The 27,937-nt window shown below is 42.6% G+C and overlaps 1 protein-coding gene across 7 annotated transcripts in view; it reads right to left on the bottom strand.

The window, feature by feature from the left end:
• LOC126415026 (skin secretory protein xP2-like) overlaps positions 1-27,937 on the bottom strand; it is a 547,299-nt gene that overhangs the window by 28,210 nt on the left and 491,152 nt on the right. Inside the window, exon 1 of one of the 7 annotated variants that reach the window (XM_050083404.1) lies at positions 10,945-10,979. The exons of the other annotated variants lie outside the window; for them this stretch is intronic. Within the exon in view, the coding sequence (XP_049939361.1) occupies positions 10,945-10,966 (22 nt within the window). The 5' untranslated portion in view covers positions 10,967-10,979. Of the gene's footprint in view, positions 1-10,944; positions 10,980-27,937 lie in introns of those variants that run through there. 7 annotated transcript variants of the gene reach the window in all.

Below are 27,937 nucleotides of genomic sequence, written 5' to 3'. Positions count from 1 at the left end.
TGAAAATGACCACGCGTCGAAATTGAAATCGCAGTAAATATTGTTTTAATAGCGTAAATCGGAATGATTTCAGTCTGGAAATTCTGGTATAATTTCTAAATATTAAATTCATTGTCCAGTGCACCTGTAAAACCCATAAACGCCCTCCGCAGCATCACGATGTGACTCGCACACCGTAATGTTGCGGAAAGCAGCGTAAAGGTGTACTTGAAACTTGATGTTTTGCAAACGGTTGTGTTACAAAAAACCATAACTATAGTAGCTGTTACAAGTTAAGTATGTTCTCTGTGTTCAAAATCTTCCAGCTGCACGTCTTAAATGAGACGGAGAAAATAAAGCAAACACATAACGATTTTGCTCTCGTAGAGTGATTTGTGATCATTCTGAGGCAATGACGATCACACGTTGCAATCTCTTTCATCTAGCACGGTACTCGATATAATGACTATTCATGACAAGAAAAATTGAGAGCCAGACTGGTACGCCGTTTTACCTCGCGATGAATATTCAACAAAACGAATATATCTTTGAAAATAAAAGACCGCAAAACGTTGAAACGCACAGGCGATGAAGAACTAGTCTCACCGCAACATTCCCGTTCCATGGGCAGCAGTCCTGCAGGGTTAACAAGAGGGCTCCGTGGAGCTTGAATGGAGGGGGGGAGCTCGTGGCAGTTGCAGTTGATCTGAGGGGCACGAGCGGGTGCTCCAGTATCGGAAGAACACTGCCCATAAAAGGCACGAGTCCGGGCTCCCAACTCCGTTCGCGGCGCACAGTTATCGTCACGATAACGCTGTCTGCGTAAATGTGGCAAGCGAAAGCTTCGTTTAGTGTTCACACCCCCAACTGAATTAATTTGAGTGGCATAAAATGAATGGAATTAATTTGTATTAAGTGAGTGAAGCTTAACTCTTAGAAGGATTTCTATATCATGATACCGAATTAGCACTATGGAGTGGCTTTTAAGCAACATTTCATTAGTAGTGAAGAGTTCATTCCTAAAATATGAGTTCTCTCTCTCTATTGTTCCCCATGGCCTGTAATCGTCAGTGATTGTTAGATGTGCAATATGAGAATCCTGTGCTACTGTCTTAGTATATGCCATTACATCTTGTCTTCCTCAAGTCTATCAATGAACTGTCCATCTCTATAGTGTGGATGAGTGTGATGAATACTTCCTTGCCGGCCGATGTGGCCGAGCGGTTCTAGGCGCTTCAGTCCGGAACCGCGCTACTGCTACGGTCGCAGGTTCGAATCCTGCCTCGGGCATGGATGTATGTGATGTCCTGCGGTTAATTAGGTTTAAGTAGTTCTAAGTTCTAGGGGACTGATGACCTCAGATGTTAAGTCCAACAGTGCTCAGAGCCATTTGAACCAATACTTCTCTAGTGCAGTGTTATTTGCTGAATACTAAAGGGGGTAATGGGGTGGGAAAGAGAGAAGGAAAGAAAGAGAGAAGGAAAGAAAGAGAGAAGGAAAGAAAGAGAGAAGGAAAGAAAGAGAGAAGGAAAGAAAGAGAGAAGGAAAGAAAGAGAGAAGGAAAGAAAGAGAGAGAATAGCAGTGCGCCACATAGATTACCTGTCTCATATTGTTCCAGGGAGGCACAGAACCTAACGTCCCCCAACCTACGGACGGAACACATTCAACCACCCTCATTCCACGACTATCGAAATCTCTGGAATGAAGCTCAGGACATTGGTACAGCGTCCAATGATCTAGAACTATAATTCACAACGCCCACAACCGCTGCTTATAAAATTCCAGTGATCAAAGTTACTTTTAAAACCAACATTTCGAACCGGTTACCTCCGTCCGCCATCGTGCATTAGCGACCTCGGCTGCGGAAGCGCGTTCCATATGGCACTAGCAAATTAAAACAGGTAAAATTGATTTTATTCAATTCTCTCCTTTCTGAGACTTATGAAACGAAGAGGATAACGTAACTATTTAATACTCTCCAGAAAGTTTCCTATTTAAAATTCTCACCCAAATGTACACCGAAAAATTTTGAACAAATTGTGGCGTAGGCCTATCAGAAATTTACTGGATAGCATTATTTGTATTCAATACCCAGTAATGGGGTAGGGAGTTGAGCAAATTATAAGCGGCGAACAAGAAGTTATCGTTTGGGGGTGTTCCTGCAGCCTATATGCAATGTAGCACGACTCCAATGCTGGTATATAAGCACCAACTTGTAGGCGAGAGATTATAGTGGCATTCGTGTTTTTCCAGCATGCGTGACGTAAATTCGGATACGTGAACTATGGCAACGTTATTACCAAACGCGTCCAAACAGCACCAACATGCTGTTATCTCTTTTATTTTATTTTACTGTCGAAGAGCATACACCGGTAGACATTCATCGGAGAGTGAGGATTGTGTATGGGCAGCCAAAGGCGCTACTAGACACTACTAGCTAGGGCATAACCACCTATGACAAGCTAACACACACCAACATGCGGCAAACGTCGCAAGCCCCTGCATATCAGCAAGATTGACTGGAGATACCAGTTGCTAACGAACAGGCTACAGCGGGAAAACCGACGAGCTCAACCACTGACGCGGAAAAAAAAAAAAAAAAAAAAAAAAAAAAATCGCCAACATCACCCTACACTGTGCATCTGATGTATGACCTATTGGACACAAAACAATGATGAACCTAACTGTTACAGGTATGCTTAAGCTGACCGAGAGATCAACACCGGCACCCAGCGGCAGCCGCCGAATAAGAGCACCGCACGACGTCAAAGGTATCGACATGCACGATACCCACTACTAACAAAGCCTACTCTTGCGTGACCTGTCGCAGGCAATAAGACACCCGCTACTGCTCTTACTACCCGACCTAACTATCGCTACCCAAGCACGACTCACGCCCCGTCCTCACGGCTTTACTTCCGCCAGGACGCCCCGTACTCACAGCTTTACTTCCGCCAGTACCTCGTCTCCTACCTTCCAAACTCTACAGAAGCTCTCTCAAAACTCTACAGAAGCTCTCCTGCGAACCATGCAGGACTAGTACTCCTGAGACAAGGGGACGAGGTACTGGCGGGAGTAAAGCTGTGAGGACGGGGCGTGAGTTGTGCTTGGGTAGCTCAGTTGGTAGAGCACTTACCCGCGAATGGCAAAGGTCCCGAGTTCGAGTCTCGGTCCGGCACACAGTTTTAATCTGCCAGGAAGTTTCAAAGGTTTCCTGTTTTTATTAATAGGTGCACAAGTTGTTAATGGATAGCAGAAACATGTTTTATAAAAGCTCGACGAAGTACTGAAACGATGTTTGATATGTTTATGTTTCGAGTTTTTTATTTTACTTTTTTTAGGAAATTGCATTTTCTAGCGCTGTATGATAAATCTGTATTGTTTCCTTTTACAGGGTGTCCAGAAAAGGGCTCTCTGATTTCAAAATTAAATATCTCGAAAACAAAGATCGATACAGGAATGCAGTAAACGGTATGTTTATTGTGAAGGCTGTAAGACGTTTATACAGCAGTTTGAAATAATAGTTACAAAAGCTGCTAACAGATGGCGCTGTACGCTGAACAGCTCATATCAGCATACATAAGTGAAATAATCGTATGAAAACAATCTTTGCAAACAGTCACATCACAATGCTTTCAAAATGTTCACCATTGGCACTACAAAGGTGGCGCAAACGCAGAATGAAATTCGCCATCACATTTCGTAGTGTCTCAACCGAAATGGATTCACATGCCAGAGAGATCGCCGATTCAAGCTCGTCCAGCGTGGCGGGATGCTTCGGGTAGACCATGTCTTTCACTGTGCCCCACAAAAAAAAAAAGTCACAGGGAGTCAAATCCGGCGAATATGGAGGCCAATCCATGCCTGCACTAGTAAATTTGGAATATTCCAAAGCAATGACTCGATTCCCGAAGTATTCCTCAATAAAGCGAAACACTTGTTCGGTCCGATGTGGTCGGGCTCCATCTTGCATAAACCATTCAGTACCTGGTCGATCCTCTAACGCTTGCTGTGTGGCGACAAATCGTTCCAAAATTGCAACGTAACGTGCACCAGTGACCGTTTCTCGAATGAAAAAATGGCCAATAATGCCTCTGCTGCACACTGCAGCCCAAACAGTAACTTTAGGAGAATTCAGGGGTTTCGCTTCACACCAATATGGATTTTCGGAACCCCAAAATCGCCAGTTCTGGTTATTCACGTATCCAATCAGGTGGAAGTGTGCTTCATCTGTAAACCAGATGCAGCCAACATCAAATCCTTCACTATCAATCATTGTGAGCATCTGATTAGCAAAGGCAACCCTTTGTTGCACAGCTCGTACGGGTATGGCCTGGTGCGTTTGAATTTTGAATGGAAACATGTGTAGGCTCTTTCTCAGTATTTCCTGCGTGCTGGAACGCTTCAAACCAGCCTCAGATGCAATTCTACGGACGGATGACATTGGATTTCGCTGAATAATTCCAGAAACTGTGGCGATATTTTAAGGCGTAACTGCGGTTTGCTTGCGGCCAACATGCCCCACTAGATCATCAGTTACGCTGCCTGTTCGTTGAAATTTTGCGAAGAGCGTACGAATGGTTTTCGCATCGGGTCCTTTTGGAACATGAAATCGTGCTTGGAAACTTCACCTTGTTGCCGTAGGACTCTCTTCTAACCTGTGGTACTCTAGCACCAGAAAAACGCGTTGTTCAATGGAGTACATGGTTTTAATCTCTTCCTTCGGTACGCTAACCTCCTTTCACGTTTCAATAGTGGAACTGATCGCTCTGGGCTTCGGATCACTCTTTATACTAGGCATTACGTATGGAGATTACAGCGCCATCTGTTAGTAGCTTTTGTAACTGTTATTTCAAACTGCTGTATAAACTTCTTACAGCTTTCACAATAAACATACCGTTTACTGCATTCCTCTATCGATCTTTGTTTTCGAGATATTTAATTTTGAAATCAGGGAGTCCTTTTCTGGACACCCTGTATTTTTACTACAACATCCCTCTATTTCCAATTAAAAATGTTCAAATAAAACCGGAATTAAACATTGACCGTTTCAGTTTCGCTGTAAATACTGTTTATTTTTAAGTAACAGATTAGATGAAACTGTGCAGAACAAAAGTGTTCTGTAGACTATGTGGCCCTATGTACCCTAACTCAGTTTCTGGACGGTTGACTGCTTCCAGTCTCTAGGGGAACCGAGTAAGACATTGACCGTGCGCAAAGACAAAGAGATTGAAATGGGGTAACGCCTGATAGATATGCAACACACCTAATGTACAGGTAACACGGTTGCGATATTAACTCACAAGGCTACTAGGAAAACTACCGCACTCTACGCTTACTTCTGATAGTCTTTGGTAGCCTAAGGTAATTTTACAACTCTACGCCCTATAGTCCAAATCTATCCCCATGCGATTATCATGCCTTCGGTCCCATACAAAAAAGCCTTGAAGTGTCGCGATTCCTGTCGGACGAGGACGTGAAGCAGGCACTTACGGACTTCTTCACACAGCCGAGCACAGTGTTCTGTCAAACGGCTATCTTCAACTTGGTGAGTCAGTGGGATGATTGCCTCAATGCTAACGGCGAATTTGTCTGATTGGCATACTGATTATATATTGTAAGGCCTTCTAACGGAAACCTTTTGATTGCCCCTTACACATTGGTTCTAAATAACCATAATATATAATGTGTGCACAGTTGATATTTTTTTACTGTTGTTAACAGGCTGCAGTTTAAAGCTTTTATCGCCACTTGGATTATTGTATAAAAGGGTCGAGAAAAAGAGAAAATTATTATGGGAAACAATCGTACAGGAAAGAATGGCGAGTTTTTATTCTGTACTGTTTAGTGCTCTCAATTACTGCATCTATAGAGATATCGAAGGGACACGGTTTTAATGGGATGATCTGTTGTTCGAATCACCATTCGATAGTTTGCCAAAAGAAGACTGCAGTGATATAAACTGTAAATGTTCACAGCGACGTTTTGGAAAACTAGTCTGTAATTGTGCTAAAAATAATGCCGAAGTCTGCATACAGCGGAATTTAAGGCTAGTTATTTGATGTTTACGTCACAGAGAACAGGAGGCAACATTGGTGCGGCCCTCTTCAAACACATATTTTCTGGCAATTCTTGCAAAACGTTTTACTCTGGACGTTGGCGTGAGTTCTACCTCCGTACTCATCTTCTCACGAGCTGAGAACTGGGCTTTTATTCGGCGGATAGCGGTTCAGATGTCCGTCCGACTGTCCAGCCTTAGGTTTCACGTAGATTACCCGAATCGCTACGTTTAATGCTAAGATGGTTCCTTTGAAAGAGTATGGCCGATTTCCTTTCTCGTCCTTTCCCTAACTGAGCTTTGTGCTTAAGACTAATGATGAAGACGACGGCAGGAAATTAGACACTTATCTTCCTTTTCTTCCCGTGAACTATACCAAATGCCCTTAAAAAGTAGGGGAGACAGTGTACGTTAGAACACATGTTTTTTTGGTAAGTACTTCAGTATAGTTACTTATTTTAGAATCACATGAAGAAACGCGGTATAGACCGCCCTATGCAGTTTCCGCCATTTTCTACAGTTTTGCTGCTGTTATACACGAGACTGTCTTTTCTGCAGCACTTGTAAATGTTACACATTTGAGTGATGTCTGATATATTAAAGCGATTTGGAATATATTGTTAATTCTTAAGGTACAGAATTTTACGGTGAGAAAAATTCTGTGTATTTTACAAACGTTTATATGACTTGTGAATAGTTAAACCATTCTCCGCCTGTCGTGCACTATCTTGTACCCAGAAATCGAAGGAAAGTCTTCCGCCGTGTAACATGTGATACTTGAAAATTAACGGTTTTTCTTTAATGTGTTAATAATTTTACCTTTCTTGAAAATGGAAAATGGTTCTAGTTTGCAATAGCTTATATTTCAACATGTATTTAACTTGTAAGGGTTTCTGATAGTGCTTCAGCTTAATTTGATGTCACTTACTGATTACTGGGGTGTAGCAGAGCAACGTGTGACAGATAGGCGGTTAAATACTGCACAATACTGACAAGATTTTTTCGCTTTCAACACTTCTAAATTTCAATACAATATTTATTCGTAGGTACATACAAATTTGGAAAAACTTTTTCCGGAGTAACTTCTGTAATTTCAGAAAAAGACTACAGCACATAAAAAGTTAATGCCATCATTTAAAAATGGATTAAGAAAATACACTGATGGAAAAGAAGTCTCAACGCCACGGAGTAGTGCGGCATAAAAGAAAAGTTGATAGACGTCTTTCCACATCTGAAAGATGATGTCTATTTAAATCTCGCGCCAGTTGCATAAGAGTAGTGCTATTAGCGCCACTATGAGGATGCAAATCAGGTTTGCTTTAAATTCACGCTGTAACAGCTGCGAATGTCTGTTACCTACGAGAATGAAGGTGGCGAGTTGATGTTTGTCAAGAGTGGCTTTAAGGTGGCAAAGACGCTTTTATCAACGCCTCAATGAGTTTGAAAGAGGTCATGTAATAGGGCTACGAGAAGTTAGATGTTAGTTCTGCGATATCGTAGAATGAATTGACGAGAATGTAGCCACTGTACGTGATTGCTCGCAGCAGTGGTCATGGGAATTTACGGTCGCAAGAAAACCGGGCTCCAGACCCACGCAGCGCTACCGATAGGGAAGACCATCGTGTTTCGCTGTGGCTGTGGCGCATCGTACGGCTCTGGTGCATCGTGCTGCATCTGCAGCAGCAATTTGAGCAACAGTTGGCACCACAGTGAGACAACGGACTGTTACAAATCGGTTATTTCAAGCACAGTTCCGAGCCAAGACGCCCTGTGCCGTGCATTCCGCTGACCCCAAACTGCGGCCATTTGCGACATTAGTTGTGACAAGCGAGAGCTCATTGGAGAGCAGGGTGGAGATCTGTTGTGTTTTCTGATGAATGTTGGTTCTGCCTCGGTGCTAGGGATTGCCGTGTGTTGGTTAGAAAGAGCTCAGTTGCGGGCCTGCAAACAACCTGTCTGCGTGCTGGACACACTGGACATATACCTGGAGTTATGGTCTGGGGTGCGATTTCGTATGACAGCAGGAGCAGTCTCGCTGTTATCCCACGCATTCTTACTGCAAATCTGTACGTTAGTCTGGTGGTTCGACCTCTTCCAGGTGGTGTTTTCCAACAGGATAACGCTCGCCGATATACTGCCGTTGCAACCCAACATGCCCTATAGCGCTGTCGACATGTTGTCTTGTCTTGGCGAATCACCAGATCTGTCTCCACTCGAGCCCATTCGAGACATTATCAGGCAACAACTCCAGCGTCATCCACAAACAGCATTAGCCGTCCCTGTGTTGAGCGAACAAGTGCAACGGGCATGGAACTCCATTCCTCAAACTGACGGCCGGCACCTGTACCAGAGAATCCATGCACATTTGCATGTTGCACACAATATTCTGGCAGTTACACCGGTTATTAATGTACCAGCATTTCACATTTGCGATAGCTTATGTGATGCTTCCATTAACCTGTGATCTTGCAATGTTAATTACTTAAATATGTTACGTAGACAAATGTATTCCCAAATTCCATTATTTGACATTAATTATTTTTGGCGTTGCGATTTTTTTTTGTCATTGTATATTAAACTTCTATTACAGCACTGGCTAGAAGCGAAAGAGTACCAACGCAGAACACTCTTCCCTACACAGATTTAAAAACCAAAAGCTATATCTATAGATAAAAAGAGTTACGAAAATAAAGCCTACAGCAAATTGTTGGTTTCTTTGTGGACTGCCGAAACCTCATCACTGGATTTATGACAGGTATCGAATCGAATTGGGGAGAGAAGAAATTTACGCCAAAACTGACTGGAATAAGGGATCGGTTAGTGGAACATATCCTGAGGCATTACTGATTAATTTTGTAATGGAGGGAAATGCGAAGGGACAAAAGTCGTACAGGGGGAGCAAAGCTTGAGCACAGTGAGCAGGTCAGCTGGATTTAGGTTCCACCAGCTACGTATAGATGAGACTTGTTCAGGATAGCAGGACAGACTAACGTAGAGACTGCATCAAATCATTCTTCGAACAGGAGCCCGCAATAACAGCATGGAGTATTAAAAGTTTCATTTCATGTGGGACAGACAGTTTGTAAATGTTATACTTCTACTGAAGCTACTATCAGGTCGGTGTAAGATGTGCATCGGTACACAAGTACAAATAATTCTGTAAATTTACTCCGTATTCAGTAGACGGCCGCCGTCTTATTTCATTTCGTCCAGCACAGAGGTGTACGGAGTGAGGACGAGTACAAGAGCAACGAGCAACAGATCGATAGGTGGCTGCTGATCCTCACCTACGGCGATCAACATTTGATCATGCTTTTAACGAAGATGGGCACATCTGACAATGATTTTACGGTTAGTTTAAGGGAGATTTGGTTGCAATAAATTTCAGCTCCCAACTAGATCACATTATCTTGGAATGGGTGACAATGAAACCATAGATATTTTTTAAAAAAAATTGGCATATTTTGCTTACTTTTAGTCTATTATGTCTTACGGTATCATACTTTGGGGTAACTCCAGAAGCCGAGAGAAATTTCCTAAGAGTGGAAAAGCGTGTAATAATACTCATTTGTGGTCTAAATTCAAGAACAGCATACCTAAACCCGTTCAAAGAGCTGGTTATACTAGCTACTGCTTCTCAGTATATTCCTTCCTTAATGAAGTCTGTTTTAAGCAATACGTCTTCAATCCTACAAAGCTACTAATGTTTGGCACATCAGTTTCTTTGCGTTTTAAATCTTTGAAACTTTTACCCAACTTTCGTCTGTGTTTCTTGTTTCACTACGCCCATAGCACTTTCTGCACTAGAAATCTCTTCATATAGAATACCTTCATTTACAAAATTAGTAGTAAATTGTTGTACTATGATTTGTAATTGAAAGAATGTTGCCTGTAGTCGGCATTACTCCCACGAGCGACGCGGAAGTTACGCTGACGTAAAACGCAGTACGCTAGGTTACTGTTGGAGACAATCGATTTTAACCAAGGATATTGTTGCTTCCACTTATTCAAATAAACACATGACAGCGTTCAATCTTCTTGCTTCGTGGAGTTTTTACATCTTCATTTTCATTGCGAGAGCATATGATAACAATTGATTCAGTTCAGAAGCGAGTGTACACACGCTTGAACGCTGAATAGTATAGTTGCTACAAACACGGAAAGAAGTATACGCAAATCAGAAAATTTCGTATTGACTGTCCTAGAGTCAAAAAATGTTCAAATGTGTGTGAATTTCTAAGGGACCAAGCTGCTGAGGCCATCGGTCCATAGACTTACACACTATTTAAACTAAGTTATGCTAAGAACAACACACACACCCATGCCCGGAGGAGGACTCGAACCTCTGGCGGGAGGGGCCGCGTACACCGTGACATGGGTCCTCAAGTCAACTGAGAAATAAATAATGTAACGAGTTTGGTTAAACATGAACGTCTATACAATCCGATTTCCTGAGTTCTTATTACTTCCGTGTGTTATTTATACAGTATCGTAGGTGCTGATCGGTACGAGGCGAGTGCATCCGTTGGTTGCCAGTACTGAGCGAGAAACGAGTAAAAATTCCCCTCTCGCGACGTCTCTAGACGCGTAGGCTGTGTCATTCCTTCTCCGCTCCCAGCGTTCCCTTGAGGCAAACCTTCTTCTTTCCGTAGAAGCATGAACAGAAAAAAGACTGTACGTTGACAACAATATCGTTTACTACACGTAAACTTTTCGATACCTGTCAATCAGGAGGTCTGAACTAGCGATAGTAGACTACTTCCCGGGATTCTACTTGTAAGCGTGATCACTGACGAAATATACGGGGGAAAGAGGCAGTTAATAAAGGAATCGGGAGGACAGAAAAAAATTGGTGCTACACGGGAGATGCTGGGAAGTGCGGGGGAGCTGGTCACCCGACCCTCACCTGCTCCGTATCGCAGCTCCATGCGGCTGTGGGGGCGCGCGCGGACTCAGCGGCGGCCCGGGCCCCGCCACCGCGGCCGGCCGCAGAAGCCCCTCGCGGCGCCCTGCCGGGGATTACGGCTTACGTAAACAGCGTCACGCGCGCCCACACACCACACCACACCACACCGAGCCGTGGGGCGCCCCGCGGCGTTTAACGCCGCGCACTGCCCCGCCGAGTGTGGCAGGCGCTCTGCTGCGTCTCTTGCCAACTGCCCTAAGTCACCGCCTCCCACGCTACCTTCCGCCCAACAGTGGGCTCACGTGGATACTGCGCACAGCATCTGCACAACTACGAGTAAACAGAAAGGTCTAATCTCCTCCGTAACCTAACCCGCATCTTCAGGCCGAGATCTAGGCAGGTTGTTAAGATCAACTTACATCTGCTTCTTTTATTCCCCTTAAGATATAACTTAAAACGAAAGAGGGTGCATACAAGTGGATTCGTTCCTGAGACAAAATGGAACGAGGGGGGGGGGGGAAACCTTTCACTAATAATTGTGTTACAATATACATCAGGTGTATCCGGCCATGCTTTGCTGTGGTCCAGTCTATTGAAATGGAAAAGAAAGGAAAAAGAAAGCACACGTTTCTAATATATATGGTAACTGGATATACGTCCTACTCTCGTTCTCTCCCCCGTCTCCGTCCATCTCCCATTCCCCCTTTCTTTGTCCATCTCCTCCTACTTCTCCCTGTCTCTGTCCATCAGCTTCCCCTTCTGTCTCTGTCCACCTTCTAATCCGCCCTCTCTCTCCATATCCTCCTGCCTCCACTCTCCCCTCTGCCTCTGTCCATCTCCTCCTTCCCGTTTTCTATGACCATTTCCTATTACCCCTCTCTGTCTATCTCCTCTTTTCCACTCTCTCTCACCATGAACCTTGTTTATTGCCACTGCATATTCAGAGTCTTTTGTAATATTCTAATCATAAACTAATAATCCATAAACATGAGTACAACTTTCCTGCTTGTTAACAACGTTCCCCTGTTATTAAATTTACATAAATTTATGTATTACATATACTTGAAAATAGGTAAATAAAATACAAGAGCGAATACCAATAGAATGTTGTGTCATTTCAAAGCAATCGGTCAAGAACTTTCGGAGATTAACGATTTTGAACGAAACAACATTTACATTTTTACAGAGTTTCCACTTTTATTACATATATATACTAGATGGCGTTGCAGTAGGCCTATAAAAACTCGTAAGTATTCGAATGCAATGTTGTGCCAAAATTTCCAAGCAATCCGTGAACAACTTTCGGAGATATGAGATTATGAACAAATATCTACTTTTGTAGTTATATAGAACTGTATTGTAATGAAGTCAGTCATTGTCACAGTGTAACACAACAGTCACGACACTTCTGCTTATTTTTGTTATCACTGCGACAGCAGGGCTCCAAGCGGACTCAAAGCTAATGTTCTGAACAAGATGTCGGATGAGTGCGAACATTATCGTTTATATTGATTTGTAACACAGTTTTACGATAAGAGGCGTATGATGACATGAAAATCGGCAGCAACTAAAAAATTACGCCATATTTGTCTTTCTTTAGTTTCTTGTGGATCCCAGCAGGTATGAAGCCGTACATTAGATGCAGTTTATTTACGATTCTCTTGTCATCTATACATCTAATGAAGGCTGCCTTTTCTTTTAAGAAGACAAAATGATTAGTACCTGGAAGAAGACCTGACCTTTTGCAGAAAGACGTCGTGTATGTCTAGTCAACAACGTGAAGTTTTCTTCATTACACTTCCAGCAACTTCAATGACTGTGGAACGTAGGAAACTAATGAAATACAATACCTACATTACTGAAAGTACCGAATGAGTTACCCCAACTGCGGCTGAAGGGGAATCCACACAACGTGACAATAAAACGTCAGAAGCAATAAAACTCTTTCCCAACAACAGGAGAAACCAACTCCACAATTGTTGCTACATCTGACTACAAACGGCAAGGATCAGCACATCGCTTCTGAAACAAAAATACATTTACAAAAATATTCGTGCATTAGAAACTCGATTGAAGTGTAAGAATGTGCGAATCATTAGATTCCGTACAAGGAAAGTGCCTATCGTAATAAGAACGGACAACATAAACATACGCACTTCTCCATGCATAAAATGTGTGTGTGTGTGTGTGTGTGCGTGTGTGTGTGTGTGTGTGTGTGTGTGTGTGTCCGCCTCTTAATTTCAGCGGGATAAGTTACAATTATAAGCCTATTCGAAAGTATTTCTTCAAGATTCAGCTGTTTTACTCGCCGCTAGAGGCGTGTCGCTCCACGGTAACAATTTTCATAACAGGGAACCACGATGAGGAAACGTCGCAACTGCATATATTAGACTGTAATGGTTGCTCCGTATTCGAACTGGGTTGACAAATTTTAGTTCCGTCAGGCTAGAACTATTGCATGTATTAGCCGGCCGAAGTGGCCGTGCGGTTAAAGGCGCTGCAGTCTGGAACCGCAAGACCACTACGGTCGCAGGTTCGAATCCTGCCTCGGGCATGGATGTGTGTGATGTCCTTAGGTTAGTTAGGTTTAATTAGTTCTAAGTTCTAGGGGACTAATGACCTCAGCAGTTGAGTCCCATAGTGCTCAGAGCCATTTTTTATTGCATGTATTGAGAAAATTAGAAGAGACAGCAAGACGCAGTGTTCAACTATTTTTCACTCCTACTGGATTTGTATGTCAAGGAAATGTATGTGATCCGATGAGAAAGTGCGCTTGAAACAGTTACCTTTAATTTAATTTGACATAAATTTTTGAAGTGAAAAATTACAATCGGCGTTTACGACTCGGAACAATTGTTTATTCATTGGAATTCCAACTTTTAATTCAGCTGTTTGAAGAAACTCCACGCAGCGGCAATTATTTAAATGTCCCCTACAGACAGTCAATATTATTGCGCAATATTTCCATGCACAGTAATACTGAACATGTAGGAGCGAGACAGAGGTTGCGCAATAATATGTAGCACATCAAAAATTTCTGAAAAACTGTCGGCAGTATTGACAATACCGCTGGCAATCCATGCGCCAGTCTCTCGCGTGCAACAGTCTCTGGGTATCTCCGTGTTCGCAGTTCGTTATTGTTGTATTGAAAATGAGTTCAAAACAATACGAAAGGGTTTTCTTATTAGAGTGCATCGAAATGTATAAATCTCTGCCGGCATTCTGGGAAGTTATGGCATTGGAGTACACAAACAGAAATATGAATCATATGATATGTTTCTTAGAAATACATAGAAAGGTACTCTACAGCCACGAAGGACGATATTTCCAAAAAAGGAAATAAAAAAATTAATACATGCGAAGTCCACGGGGCGAGAGAAAGACTCTAAAATTGGCATTTTGTACATAAATTCGTTGGTCACACAAAAAACTTGTTATGTCCCAGATAAATGATGGCTATCTGTTACAAGTAGATTTCTTTGGCACTTAAAACCAACAAACTAACGTACGTTATGCATCAGTTGCTAAAGCCATAGTATTGCATCGCAGCCATCAGCCAAGTAGTGCTACATTTGGTTAACGACGACGTTTATCGGAACCATCACCACGTAAAAAGTTATAATCTTTTTTCGTTTACCCTCAATTCTCTCCCTCATGAATGATCTTCAACGCTCCTTGAACCGAATTTCGATCCACCTTTTTCTTCGGCTTGCAACAAAGTAGTGGTTGGTTGTTTTGGGGAAGGAGACCAGACAGTGTGGTCATCGGTCTCATCGGATTAGGGAAGGATGGGGAGGGAAGTCGGCCGTGCCCTTTCAGGGGAACCATCCCGGCATTTGCCTGGAGTGACAAAGTAGTGCAATTATTAACAAAGCAGCAGCGTTTTTATCGTCCAACATTCCTAAACAGAATATTGTGGCATAATACACTCCTGGAAATGGAAAAAAGAACACATTGACACCGGTGTGTCAGACCCACCATACTTGCTCCGGACACTGCGAGAAGGCTGTACAAGCAATGATCACACGCACGGCACAGCGGACACACCAGGAACCGCGGTGTTGGCCGTCGAATGGCGCTAGCTGCGCAGCATTTGTGCACCGCCGCCGTCAGTGTCAGCCAGTTTGCCGTGGCATACGGAGCTCCATCGCAGTCTTTAACACTGGTAGCATGCCGCGACAGCGTGGACGTGAACCGTATGTGCAGTTGACGGACTTTGAGCGAGGGCGTATAGTGGGCATGCGGGAGGCCGTGTGGATGTACCGCCGAATAGCTCAACACGTGGGGCGAGAGGTCTCCATAGTACATCGATGTTGTCGGCAGTGGTCGGCGGAAGGTGCACGTGCCCGTCGACCTGGGACCGGACCGCAGCGACGCACTGATGCACGCCAAGACCGTAGGATCCTACGCAGTGCCGTAGGGGACCGCACCGCCACTTCCCAGCAAATTAGGGACACTGTTGCTCCTGGGGTATCGGCGAGGACCATTCGCAACCGTCTCCATGAAGCTGGGCTACGGTCCCGCACACCGTTAGGCCGTCTTCCGCTCACGCCCCAACATCGTGCAGCCCGCCTCCAGTGGTGTCGCGACAGGCGTGAATGGAGGGACGAATGGAGACGTGTCGTCTTCAGCGATGAGAGTCGCTTCTGCCTTGGTGCCAATGATGGTCGTATGCGTGTTTGGCGCCGTGCAGGTGAGCGCCACAATCAGGACTGCATACCACCGAGGCACACAGGGCCAACACCCGGCATCATGGTGTGGGGAGCGATCTCCTACACTGGCCGTACACCACTGGTGATCGTCGAGGGGACACTGAATAGTGCACGGTACATCCAAACCGTCATCGAACCCATCGTTCTACCATTCCTAGACCGGCAAGGGAACTTGCTGTTCCAACAGGACAATGCACGTCCGCATGTATCCCGTGCCACCCAACGTGCTCTAGAAGGTGTAAGTCAACTACCCTGGCCAGCAAGATCTCCGGATCTGTCCCCCATTGAGCATGTTTGGGACTGGATGAAGCGTCGTCTCACGCGGTCTGCACGTCCAGCACGAACGCTGGTCCAACTGAGGCGCCAGGTGGAAATGGCATGGCAAGCCGTTCCACAGGACTACATCCAGCATCTCTACGATCGTCTCCATGGGAGAATAGCAGCCTGCATTGCTGCGAAAGGCGGATATACACTGTACTAGTGCCGACATTGTGCATGCTCTGTTGCCTGTGTCTATGTGCCTGTGGTTCTGTCAGTGTGATCATGTGATGTATCTGACCCCAGGAATGTGTCAATAAAGTTTCCCCTTCCTGGGACAATGAATTCACGGTGTTCTTATTTCAATTTCCAGGAGTGTATTATCGATCGTCTAGAGAGTGCTTAACATTACGCAGTCAGATGCTTACTTAGAGTCACAGTGGCATACTTTATGCCGGCCAAAATAGTCTTTCCAGGGCGTTTTCCTTTCGATATTAGCGATTTTCTGTCCCATTCTAATCGCGTAGAGATCCCATTGCGCTTCTTTGGAACGCAATCGATGTTACTTTCCTTTTTGTTAAACATTCTCCTTCCATTATAAACTACTGATTTTTATTATCTGTGCCATTAATTGACTAAGAAATCACAATCCTTAACAAATTTCGGGGGCTGATCTGACCTCGCGAAATCGGAGGGTCGGCAGCGCATCCTCGATGAGGGCAGACAACAGGTCCAGCGAAGGCAGGGTGAATAGTGTTACAGCCAGTTCGCCGAGTTTCGTAGACGAACTCTGTCATTTTAGTGCAGGCGGATGTGATTCTACGGAGGTAGCTTTGCTGCAGTAATGCCTAATCGATTACTGTTTCGTGCCAAGTCGAGCCTACGGTTGATTTAGCCCAAGATGGTGTTGCTATTCGGCATCAGTTCTGCATTTACATCAGGGAACTAATAGCTATCTGAATGAGTTGTTAGTCGAACAAACGGACTTAACACATTTATCAAAGTACAAGTGAGTAGTTTTGTGCTCTTGGAAACTGGAATGTTTTCATGTGATTTTTCTGTCTTCAGGACTCTGAACCAATTCCAAAACTTCGATAATTAGTATCAAAGTGGTGCCTTCATAACCTTTGTCTTCTGGCAGTTATCTTCGGCGTTGTCCATCTTTACCGCCCTGATCTCAACTCGTATCTGCGTTTCAGCTATCAGATAGAAACGTTGTACGACGTAACAGCTAAGTAGTTCGTTCTCATAAGCTTCCGCACTTCGTAACAAAAACGCTGTCTTGACAATGCAAAATAACAAAATTACCGTCAAAGTTTTAAAAAACGTTGTGTATTCCTAACTTTATTCTCAACAACAGTACGACAGATTTATGCGGGAAGAAGTAACGTTCCTTACCCCTGCTTAAAATACACGCACTCTCAATTTTAACAGTATACTTTTATGTAGTGCATGATGTTCTTCAGACTCACTGTCGGAGGACTGATGAACATTTCAGCCACGTTCTTCCATCGATTTAACAAACCCATGGTAAAATGTGCAGCACTTTCAATTCTCTTTCTTTCTTCCGTTAATTGATCTTGTTAAGTACTCCACATTAATCCAAGCCGGTTATCCTTTTCTTGCTTGATGCGTCTTCTATTTAATCCATCAGCTAATTGCTTTTAAGATCATGAGTAAGACACTGCAGTCATTCTAGAGACGTGTTGGGAGCTGTCAACTTTCGGCCTCATGACTTACCAGTAACTTTTGATCAAGGTTTACTTCCCCTAGCTTTTGGTAAGCCAGTCACCTAACTACAAGGAAGCAGACGCTTAATTTTGCTTCGTTTTTGTTTCCCTTGTGAATTCAACATTAGATGACACTGTGTAAAAGATGGTTGGTTGGTTTAAAAGAGGGGGGAAGGGCGCAAAATGAGTGTATACGATTTGCGCCAAAATAATAAATCGAGGTCTGCAAATTATTGCTGAAAATCTGTTATCTGAATAACAAAATGGTTTCAGAAAAGCGAGATTCTGCACTGGTGCTTTCACACTTAAACAAGTTATAGAGAAACAAAGAGTTCAAGAGGGAAACACAACATCGCATTTATAGACTTAATACGCAAAAAACTGTTATGGAACATATTAGACAAGAAAGAATATTCTCCGTAAATGTACAAACATAATACAGACTAACCATGCTGCATCAGAAGACATACCTATAAATCAAGCGGTCCCGACAAGGGTTTAGTTATCACTCACTCTTTTAATATATGTATATATGGTGACTATATGACTGAGACATGAAACAATATCTTGGTCCAGGCTTGAGATTATCACTGTCATATTCTTTAATAAAATTCTTTTTGAAGATGATCTTGTCGTCGTACAGGACAGCGAAATTTCGATACAAAGATCCATCCACAGGCTTAACCAGATGTCTAAGGAAAATAATATGAAAATATCTATTCCAAAAATAAGAGTTATGGCTTTCAAAGGGGCAAAGACATTGAGGACTAAGATCACAATAGGAAACAAAACAATTGAACAAGTTAGTCACTTCAGTTACCTGGGAAATAATACAACCTACCAGAATGAACTCGACATGGACAACAAATTGAAGAAACATCAATTGATATGCCACCAATCACTAGAACATTGAGAAACATAGGAAACACAAAAGAATCTTTTTTATCAGGTGATGGCCGCCCCTACTTTGCTATTTGAACTTGGACAATCGCTAAAAAGCAATAAACTAGAATCTAAGCGACAGAAATCAAATTTCTAAGAGGACTTAAGGGCTGCACAAGATTAGATAGACTAAGGAACGAATGTAAAGTAGAGCTTGGGATGTATGCTATAAATGAGAAGATCAAGTCGTAACAACAAAGCTGGCTAGAAGAACTACGTAAAATTTCAGATTCGAGACTACCAATACAAGTATTACATTTCAGAGCTTTAGGGACCAGATCCGTAGGAAGACCAAGAAAGAAATGGCTGGATATTTAGATGACGGAACTGACCTATGGCATAGACCATGATGGAAGAAGAAGAAGAAGAAGAAGAAGAAGAAGACGAGGAGAAAGAAAAAGAATGGAAAATATTCAAGAAGAGATCTGATGGCAGTTTTGTTACCAACGTCTTCCGTCGATCAACTACGTTTAACAAGTACTCTTCAAGTGAATATCAGTCTAGTCCGCAACCAGATTCATGAAGTCATTCAGATTAAGTCGTTTGACATTGATATCACTAAATATTTAACCGTTGCGATGATCCCATTTCTCAAACCGAAGGTTGGTTTGAACACTACAGTGCCTTACTACACATGGTCCTACAGGAGGTAGTATGGCCTTTCATTAGTCCGACGTTTGAACATTCTTACCCAGTGAGTTATGGAGGACGTACACTGAGGTGACAAAAGCCATGGGACAGCGAGAAGCACATATACAGATGACGGTGGTGATGATGATGTTGATTTGTGGGGCGCTAGACTGCGCAGTCATCAGCGCCCGTACAAAGTCCCAATTTTTTCACATTCCAAGATTATTCACAGACCAATCTAGCCACTGTCACGAATGATGATGATGATGATGATGATGATGATGATGATGAAGACAACAGAGACACCCAGTCCCCAAGCAGAGAAAATCCCCAACCCTACCGGGAATCGAACCTGGTACCCCATGATCCAGAGGTAGCAACGCAAGCCACTAGACCACGAGCTGCGGACAGATGACGGTAGTATCACGTACACAAGATATAAACGGGCAGTGCATTGGCCGAGCTGTCATTTAGACTCAGGTGATTCACGTGAAATGGTTTCCGATGTGATTACGGCCGCATGATGGGAATTAACAGTCTTTGAACGCGGAATGGTAGTTGCAGCTAGACTCAAAGGACATTCCATTTTGGAAATCGTACGGGAATTCAATATTCTGAGATCCACAGTGTCAAGAATGTGCCGAGAATACCAAATTTCAGGCATTACTTCTCACCAAAAACAACGCAGTGGCCGACGGCCTTCAGTTAACGACCGAGAGCAGCGACGTTTGCGTTGAGATGTCAGTGCTAACAGACAAGCAACACTGCGTCACTAACCGCAGAAATCAATGTTAGAAGTAGGATGAATGTATACGTCAGTGCGGCGAAATTTGATGTTAATAGGGTATGGCAGCAGACGATCTAAGCGAGTGCCTCTGCTAAAAGCACATCACCTGCAGCGCTTCTTCTGGGATCGTGTCCATTCGGGTGGACCCTAGACGATTGGAAAGATGAGTCCGGATTTTAAATAGTAAGAGCTCTTGGCAGGGTTCGAGTGTGGTGCAGACATCACGACACCATGGGCCCAAGATGTCAAACAAGACACGGTGCAAGCTGGTGGCGGCTCCATAATGGTGTGGGCTGTGTCTGTATGGAATGGACTGGGTCCCCTGGTCCATTCATTGTCTGGAAATGGTTATGTTCGGCTACTTGGAGACCATTTGCAGCCATTCATGGACTTCATTTCCCAGACAACGACAGGAATTTTTATGGATGACAGTGTCCCTTGTCACCGGGTTACAATCGTTTGCGGTTTGTTTGAAGAAAATTTTGGTCAGTTCGAGCGAATGATATGGCTACCCAAATCGCTCGACATGGATCCCATCGAACGTTTATGGGACATGTTCAGGAGGTCAGTTCTTGCACAAAATCATGCAACGGCAACACTTTCGCAATTATAGACGTCGACAGAAGCAGCAATGACACAGTATTTTTGTAGGGGACTTCTAACAACTTGTTGAGTGCATGCCACGTCGAGTTGCTGGACTAAACCGGGCAAAAGGTCCGTCATAGCTTAACGAACCACGATGCAACCTACATTTTTCACACCGATTAATCATTGCTACTAGTGAAACAAGCGATAAGAGAAAATAAGCCTAGGACCGATCGACGATTGAACCTACGGTTTGTGCTGCTGAAACTTCCCCTTTGTGTGCAAAAACAAAAAAAACAAAAAAACAAAAATGACAGTGCTGGAAAAACTCTTACGTTATTTGATTTTCAAACAGCAGAGCAAAACTGAACGTACTCAGACAGTTCTCTCTTTACTTATTCTGATCATCACTGAACTGACACACAATATTTTTAGTGCAACGGAATCTGACTTTCAATAATCCCTACAAAAGAATGCCCCTGACTAACAATAACCTATACCTTTCGTGAATCACTTACCTCACAAAAATCTTCGTTACTCAAACTACTGCAATACAGCGAGCTCCAATACTGCCAGCTAAATAAAAGATTCAAACTACTGAAGGCACTAACTACTGATAGGCATAGTTAGCAAATCAAAGATTTTGATAGAGAAAAAACAATGTATTTACCTTAATAGTGTTCAAAAGTGTATATATATCGGTTTATGATATCCTTTTTCTGGCGGACACACGTCCAGATCGTCCGCTCATAGTAACCTCTCAAAACTCTGGCCTCTCTCTCCCCACATCCACGGCTCACATCCAACTGTCCAACGCTACACTAGCGAATATTCCAACAATGAGTCCAGCCAGCCACAGACTGCACACAGCGCAGTCAGCGATTTTCATACAGAGCACTACGTGGCGTTACCAACATAAAAACCTGAACAGCCTACTTACGTAGTGACACATACGAACTTACTTACCAAGTGACATTTGTTTTTCTTGTTGGGTTTTATTCGCACATAAGCAGATTGGACTAAATTAAAAATGCTCCTTGAACGAAACTAGATATTCCTTCTTAAAACGACTACAACCCAAACGACCATGAACACCGCTGATCAGCTCTACTTTCGACGTATTAATGGGGCGCGTGTCATTTACCGATAAGCATTATTCTGAGTTTCCTAAATTTGTTTTAAAAACCTCACGTATGGTAACATACGTGCTGTTCGTTTCAGGAAACATGCAGGGGGTTTTGTGATTGTTTTTACTCTATTTTTAGCGTGGGAGCGCAGGGACAGAAGAGGGAAAGCAAAGGGTGCAACACGTGGCTCGTGTCGACTGTGGTGGTTTGCCTGTCTGCCTATTCACTAGTAACATCAAAATGGAACACAGAAAGTGATAAACAAACCACTTTTAGAATCCAGCTAAATTCTACTTCCTGATCTTAATCTAAAATTGTACAGCTTTACTAAGAACATGGTGAAAGACATCGGTAAGACTGGCAAACATTACCGTATCTGCATAACAAATTTTCATCTCTCTGTAAAGCCAAATTAAAGGAAGGCTTATCGTTGTCCTGTGTATATTCAAATTGATCAAGTATTAAAACCTCAATAACATTGTAGTAAGTGATGAGAAATTTAGCTGCTGTTTCTCTGTGAATCCTTGTTAGATAATTACTATTGGACACTCATAAAGCATCTTTAGGAACAGCAATATCCTGTGATCATTGACCGATACATTATTCAGACGATTTGTAGCTTTTATTTCCCCATTTATAATAAATGACTTCCTTTATAATAAAAAAATGACCTGTTTCCTGTGTGCTGAATTATCATGGAAACTTGTTAACTCTGTATCAAGTTAGAAACATCAGCTGTGGACAATTACAGATTTAAAACATCTCCAATGAATTTTGTGGCAACTAAATAGATGGCTACAGTTAACTTTCTACGTAACTTCCACTGTTTTCTATTTACTTCAGCACAGGCTGAAAACAGCAACTTCTCTCAAAAAATGGATGAGCAGCAGCTAAGGATTGCAAGTGCAGTCTCGTAACTAGTGCAATAGTTCGCATATTCCGGGAATTAAGTATTGCAACGCAGTACAAACAGCGTACAAAATGGGAAAAAGAAATTTGTAGATGAAATGTCATTTTCAATAATTAACGTAGCGTTGACTATCCCTCAGTTTCACGTAAGAGAATTGCTGCTTTTCCAACGTAATTAAATGATATTTGTCAGAGAGAAGATAGCTCACGATGCAATGTCGCACAGTCAACGAAAGTCCCTAAAGTTTTGATTGGCGCGTTACCAAGAAAGAATAATAGATGAGAAGGTTCACATATTAATCACGGCAACTGAAAATGGTATAAGATAAATGGCTACCTGGATCTTACAGCAAAAAATTAAAATCCCAGATTTCACTGGCAGTCCACGTCGTACGAAAACTGCTATTCCACTGCCAGGTCACATCGAAATACGGCAACGAAAATAATAATAAAGGTTTAATCTTCCAACTTAACAGTTGATTCAATTTGGTTTGACCTCAATCTAAAATTTATTTGCTCTGAAACCTGTTGCTGTCTGACTTTATGTGACGATCCCATTACCCTGGCAATGCTCGGACATACTCGTAAGATATTTAATCTGATCCATCAAAGGCTTTGCGATGAAAAAAAAGTGACCTGCTACACAGTTACCTCCCCTGAAACGACGAATCAAATCCTCATCCGTCATCTTCCTGTCTAAATACCTAATATCCGTTTTATCGGCAGCACAAAACGACGCACAACAGTTCAGCTTATCAGTCGGGAGAAAACTAAGCAAATTTGGCTATTGTTATTAAGACGTTAAGACTGCAGGACCTGTGCTGCTACGTAAACTAAGATCGACCAAGACATGATATCTGCATTAGCGAACTACGAGGACGAGTCAAATGAAAACTATAAATACGTAACACTGTTGGTCCCTAGCTCAAGTTGCTTACTTGGCAATCATTGATACGCTATACCTATGCCGGTATCTGTACATTTAGTCAACATCTCGAACACTGTTAGATACATGCATACCAACTTACAGGTTACTGGCAGCATCTTTGCTTGTTTCGTTATGCCTTTACAGTTTCCATTTTTTCAGTCCTTTATTTTCATAAAAACGTAATAGCAAATAATGCACCTCAGCTGAAAAATTATGCGACTTATCTTTGCGACTAGTCGTTTAGGTATCGTCCCAGCACGAAGCACCAGTACATTTGCGTCAAATATGAGCGAAAGCGTCGTTACTGAGATAGAGCTGGAAATATTTTGTTAATCAATCGGAGTTATTTACAAACGCCACAGAATTCTTCAGTCACAATGACAGAACCGAGAACTGAAGGCATCTCCTTCCGAAAACGAGCCACTTTCTTTGTTACGCAGCATCTCGTTCCACATTGATCAGTATTTTACAAATCACATCACAGTTTGGGTCATAAGCGAATTTTTTGTATGCGTAGATACTTGTGGATATGTGGATGATGATCACTGACCACTAAAGTAAGATAAATGTGAGACGGTAGCGCTCGAAATTTCTATTTGTTAGGGTTTTGGACGTGGATGATTCTGTTTTAACGCTGGTATGGGATGATGTCACCTCTTGACTTCTTGAAAGAATAGTGGTTTAGTTCTCCTGAAATGAGTTCCGGGAAAAATAGTAAATGAACAACATTGGCCACATCAAAGTCAACATCTCTCATATGTAATCCCAGCAAGCTCGTATAGTAACGCCCCGAATTCTCAGTCATTTTGTGCTACATGTTGCAAAATTTGTTGTCACGGGCTTCCTGGGACGATAGCGACATACATGTGCTGTACATGTCGGGCGAGTCATCGGCTTCACTCCGTATACCCATTAATAAAGACACCTTCACATATAATAGCGTTACAGTTTTTTCTGGATATATTGCCCAAGAATTACACTAAAAGTAATTCCTAACCTGCAGTTCTGGTCAACGTTATCTAAATGTTTCCCTTGGTTGTAAAGCAAGTGCCGGACCTGCAAAGCCCTTCCTCAGTATCGCCATTACTACCTCGCCTGGTATTTGGTTGAAAGGAACCGGTACTCTGTCATGGGCCGCGTCTCAAGTCGCTCTCAGCCACATCACTATCAGCCACAAAAGAACATCGACTTCCAAGTGAACCCTGTGTAGCTTGCACCCGTCGTTCTTCCTCTGTCAGTACCCAAGTAAAATAAATATATTGATATTAATCTCCATGAGATATAGTGCCGTCACAAAACAAAGAACCATAGACCTCTTATCAGTCGAAACGAAGAAATAATCCATGAACGTGCAAGTGGACGCTTTCGCTGCAGACCGCTGATGATTTTTATTTCAGTAAAACGAAGCGCTTTTGGTGGCAAAAACAAGCGTTTTCTTGTAGTTGCAAAGACGGATTTAAATTACCCTCAATAATTGTGAAGCAACTACGTACAATATGGTCAATCAAATGAATTTAATCACATCAGCCATTGTGTAAAACAAACCGGAAGAAAGGAATATAAGATTGTACGCCCGTTGACGAGATGATTAGAGATTACAAACTCGCTGTGGACGAAGATGGAGGAAATCATTCGCCTGGGCTCACCTGGGCAGTTCGCCTTTCGTGATCCAGGAAAGCCACGGAAACCGTGGTCAGGAAGAGTGAACGGCCATTTGAAAGTAGCTCCTCTCAGCCGTTAGTGCAGTGCCTTAGGACTGCGCCATCTCACTCTCAGTGTAACACAACAAAAATGTAGTTTTCCTTCGAGGCATTTTAAAGATATGATACTGCCGCTTCGCAGTGTAAGTAGAAAAACATGTAAAGTGTGAAAATGCAGAAATATACTGACAGCAGCGACCAGAAGCTGCAGTGCTTTTTTCGTTAAGGAGTATAAAAGAAATCGTCAGCAACTACTTCCAAAATTACTTCCGTCTCTAATGACCTCGTTGTCGACGGGACGTTAAACACTAACCACCACCACCACCACCACCACCACCACCACCACCACCAAAATCAGTTGTTAATTTATAAAATCTTTTTGGTGCATTTATATTAGTCACCCAAGAAACGGTTTATTCGCAGCACATACTCTTTTTCATCTAAACTGTTGCACTGATAGTCCTGTCTATTCCCCCAACTTCCGCCATACAATTTCAGCATCAAACAGAAGATGCCGTTTAACATTTTTAAAGCTGTTTAAAGGAAAATGTTACTTCCGCCCCTCTCCACACACACACACACACACACACACACACACACACACACAAGAAATTTAAGCTTCGTCAATCTTAGCAGCAAGACCATCGCTGAGAGGCAAACTGGAATCTGGCGTTAATTGAAACAACAGTGTCTTAAATTTATCACTGTCGCAGTTATGAAGGCTATAGCCATTAAACCCACAGTGTCGTAAATAATCCAAGGAGAAGTATTTTAGTTGGACTGTTTAGTGGTATTTTCCACGGAAACGTTATTCAGATGCGTTTGATACGAGATCTAAACGCACTGCCTTCACGTCCAATTGCCGAGCAGGATACGCCTGCCAACGAGCAGTTATGCAATCTGCACAACCCCACTGCGTTGCAGACAGCATACGTGCAAGTGGTCAACAACAACAACATGTATGTAATGCAAGTCAATCTGTTTCCTACAGATTAAACTCTTTCTGTTCGTCTTTATTTTGTTGTAACACAGACTTTGAAATGAAATATCTCAAATCTCTTAAACCTTGAATGCAAGTAACAAAATCGCCCTTGAACGTATTATCTCTCATTAATTCTTCACCGCAGTTCCTACTTTCACGAAAGAACAAAAGCCGAAATGAAAGATACTAAAATAAGTGATTGCGGGATAGAAAATAGCCGGAATCGTTCAGCAAAGGAAAGCAGCATGACCTGATGAGATAGCTGTACGATTCTAGATAGCTGCTTATCTCACATGAAGTCAAAGGTAACCAACGAGAAAGTACTTCAGTGTGGTTGTAAGACTCCCGATATCTTGACCTCCATTAAAGCCACAGAAACAGTCTTTTTATGCCCATCTTACTGAGCGAGAAATATAGCCTCATGCCACTTATCACTGAAGGAAACTTGGAAGCGAAAGTTTGACAAGGGCGGAGAAGAGGTTTTTAGTGGCTGAATCTCAAACACTGGACACGTGAAGAAGACATACCATCATCATGACTGGAACAACTGAAGACGGAGAAAGATCTTTCATTAATGTCACCAACATTCGGTGACAAGACGGCACCTACAGCAGTAATGGTGGTGGTGGTGGTGGTGGTGGTGGTGGTGGTGAAGAAGAAATGGAAGAACGAAATTTTCTTAGATACATTGATACTATCGTGCCGTTTACTTATGTTACATTTCTGTCAGAAAGTATGTTTACCGCACAGAAATACATAATATGATATTTTGTGTCAGTTATACAAACTTGGCAGCAACCTGACCGTAGCTGTATAAGATTTGAGGATCATGTGAATTGATAGAAGTCCACGCGACCTCTCATTCCGGACTCTTCCTTGCTTTAGCGATGTTCTACAGAGATTTTTAAAAACAAAGATCAGATCTATTGCATAGTATGTATCGAATCGAATAAAATGATACAGTATCATTGAGATGTTCTCTTTGTTAAGCTGCTTTAATTAATTTTCTTCGAGTCCGTGATCGCTTAGCTCTTTCGTATAACAGTTTCCAAATAAAAGAATACAGAATATTTCGTTAATTTTCTGTTATCTTTGATTTTAATACAATTATTTCAACACGTCCTATTTCAGTTACATACTACCACCAATTGCTGCACATGTTTCTAGAACGAAAGGCTGTGGCTAAGCCATGTCTCCGCAATATCCTTTCTTCCAGGAGTGCTAGTTCTGCAAGGTTCGCAGGAGAGCTTCGGTGAAGTTTGGAAGGTAGGAGACGAGGTACTGGCAGAATTGAAGCTGTGAGAACGGGGCCTGAGTCGTGCTTGGGTAGCTCAGTCGATAGAGCACTTGCCCGCGAAAGGCAAAGGTCTCGAGTTCGAGTCTCGGTCCGGCACACAATTTTAATCTGCCAGGAAGTTTCTGTGCTGCACATGTCTTCGATTCCCAGCGATATTAAATTTTGTCGATTTCTTTTTAAATAAATAACGTTTATTAAACTTTCCAGGCTACCACTCGCTCAAACCGATCGTGATTTAGGTAAGTTCGATTATCTGTAATCTTGTTTGATTTCACTGTAATAGAGAACTAGGGAAGTATTCTTTGGATTAAAGCGCAGGAAAAAATTAAGAACTATAGAAAGAGGAGGAATGGCGATTCTATTAGTGTTTAACGGAATAAAAATGCAATACAAAGGAGGAGACATT

The sequence above is a fragment of the Schistocerca serialis genome, chromosome 1 (genome assembly GCF_023864345.2).
Source record: "Schistocerca serialis cubense isolate TAMUIC-IGC-003099 chromosome 1, iqSchSeri2.2, whole genome shotgun sequence".
Classification (NCBI taxonomy): Eukaryota; Metazoa; Arthropoda; class Insecta; order Orthoptera; family Acrididae; genus Schistocerca; species Schistocerca serialis.
This window is presented reverse-complemented; position numbering and strand designations above follow the sequence as displayed.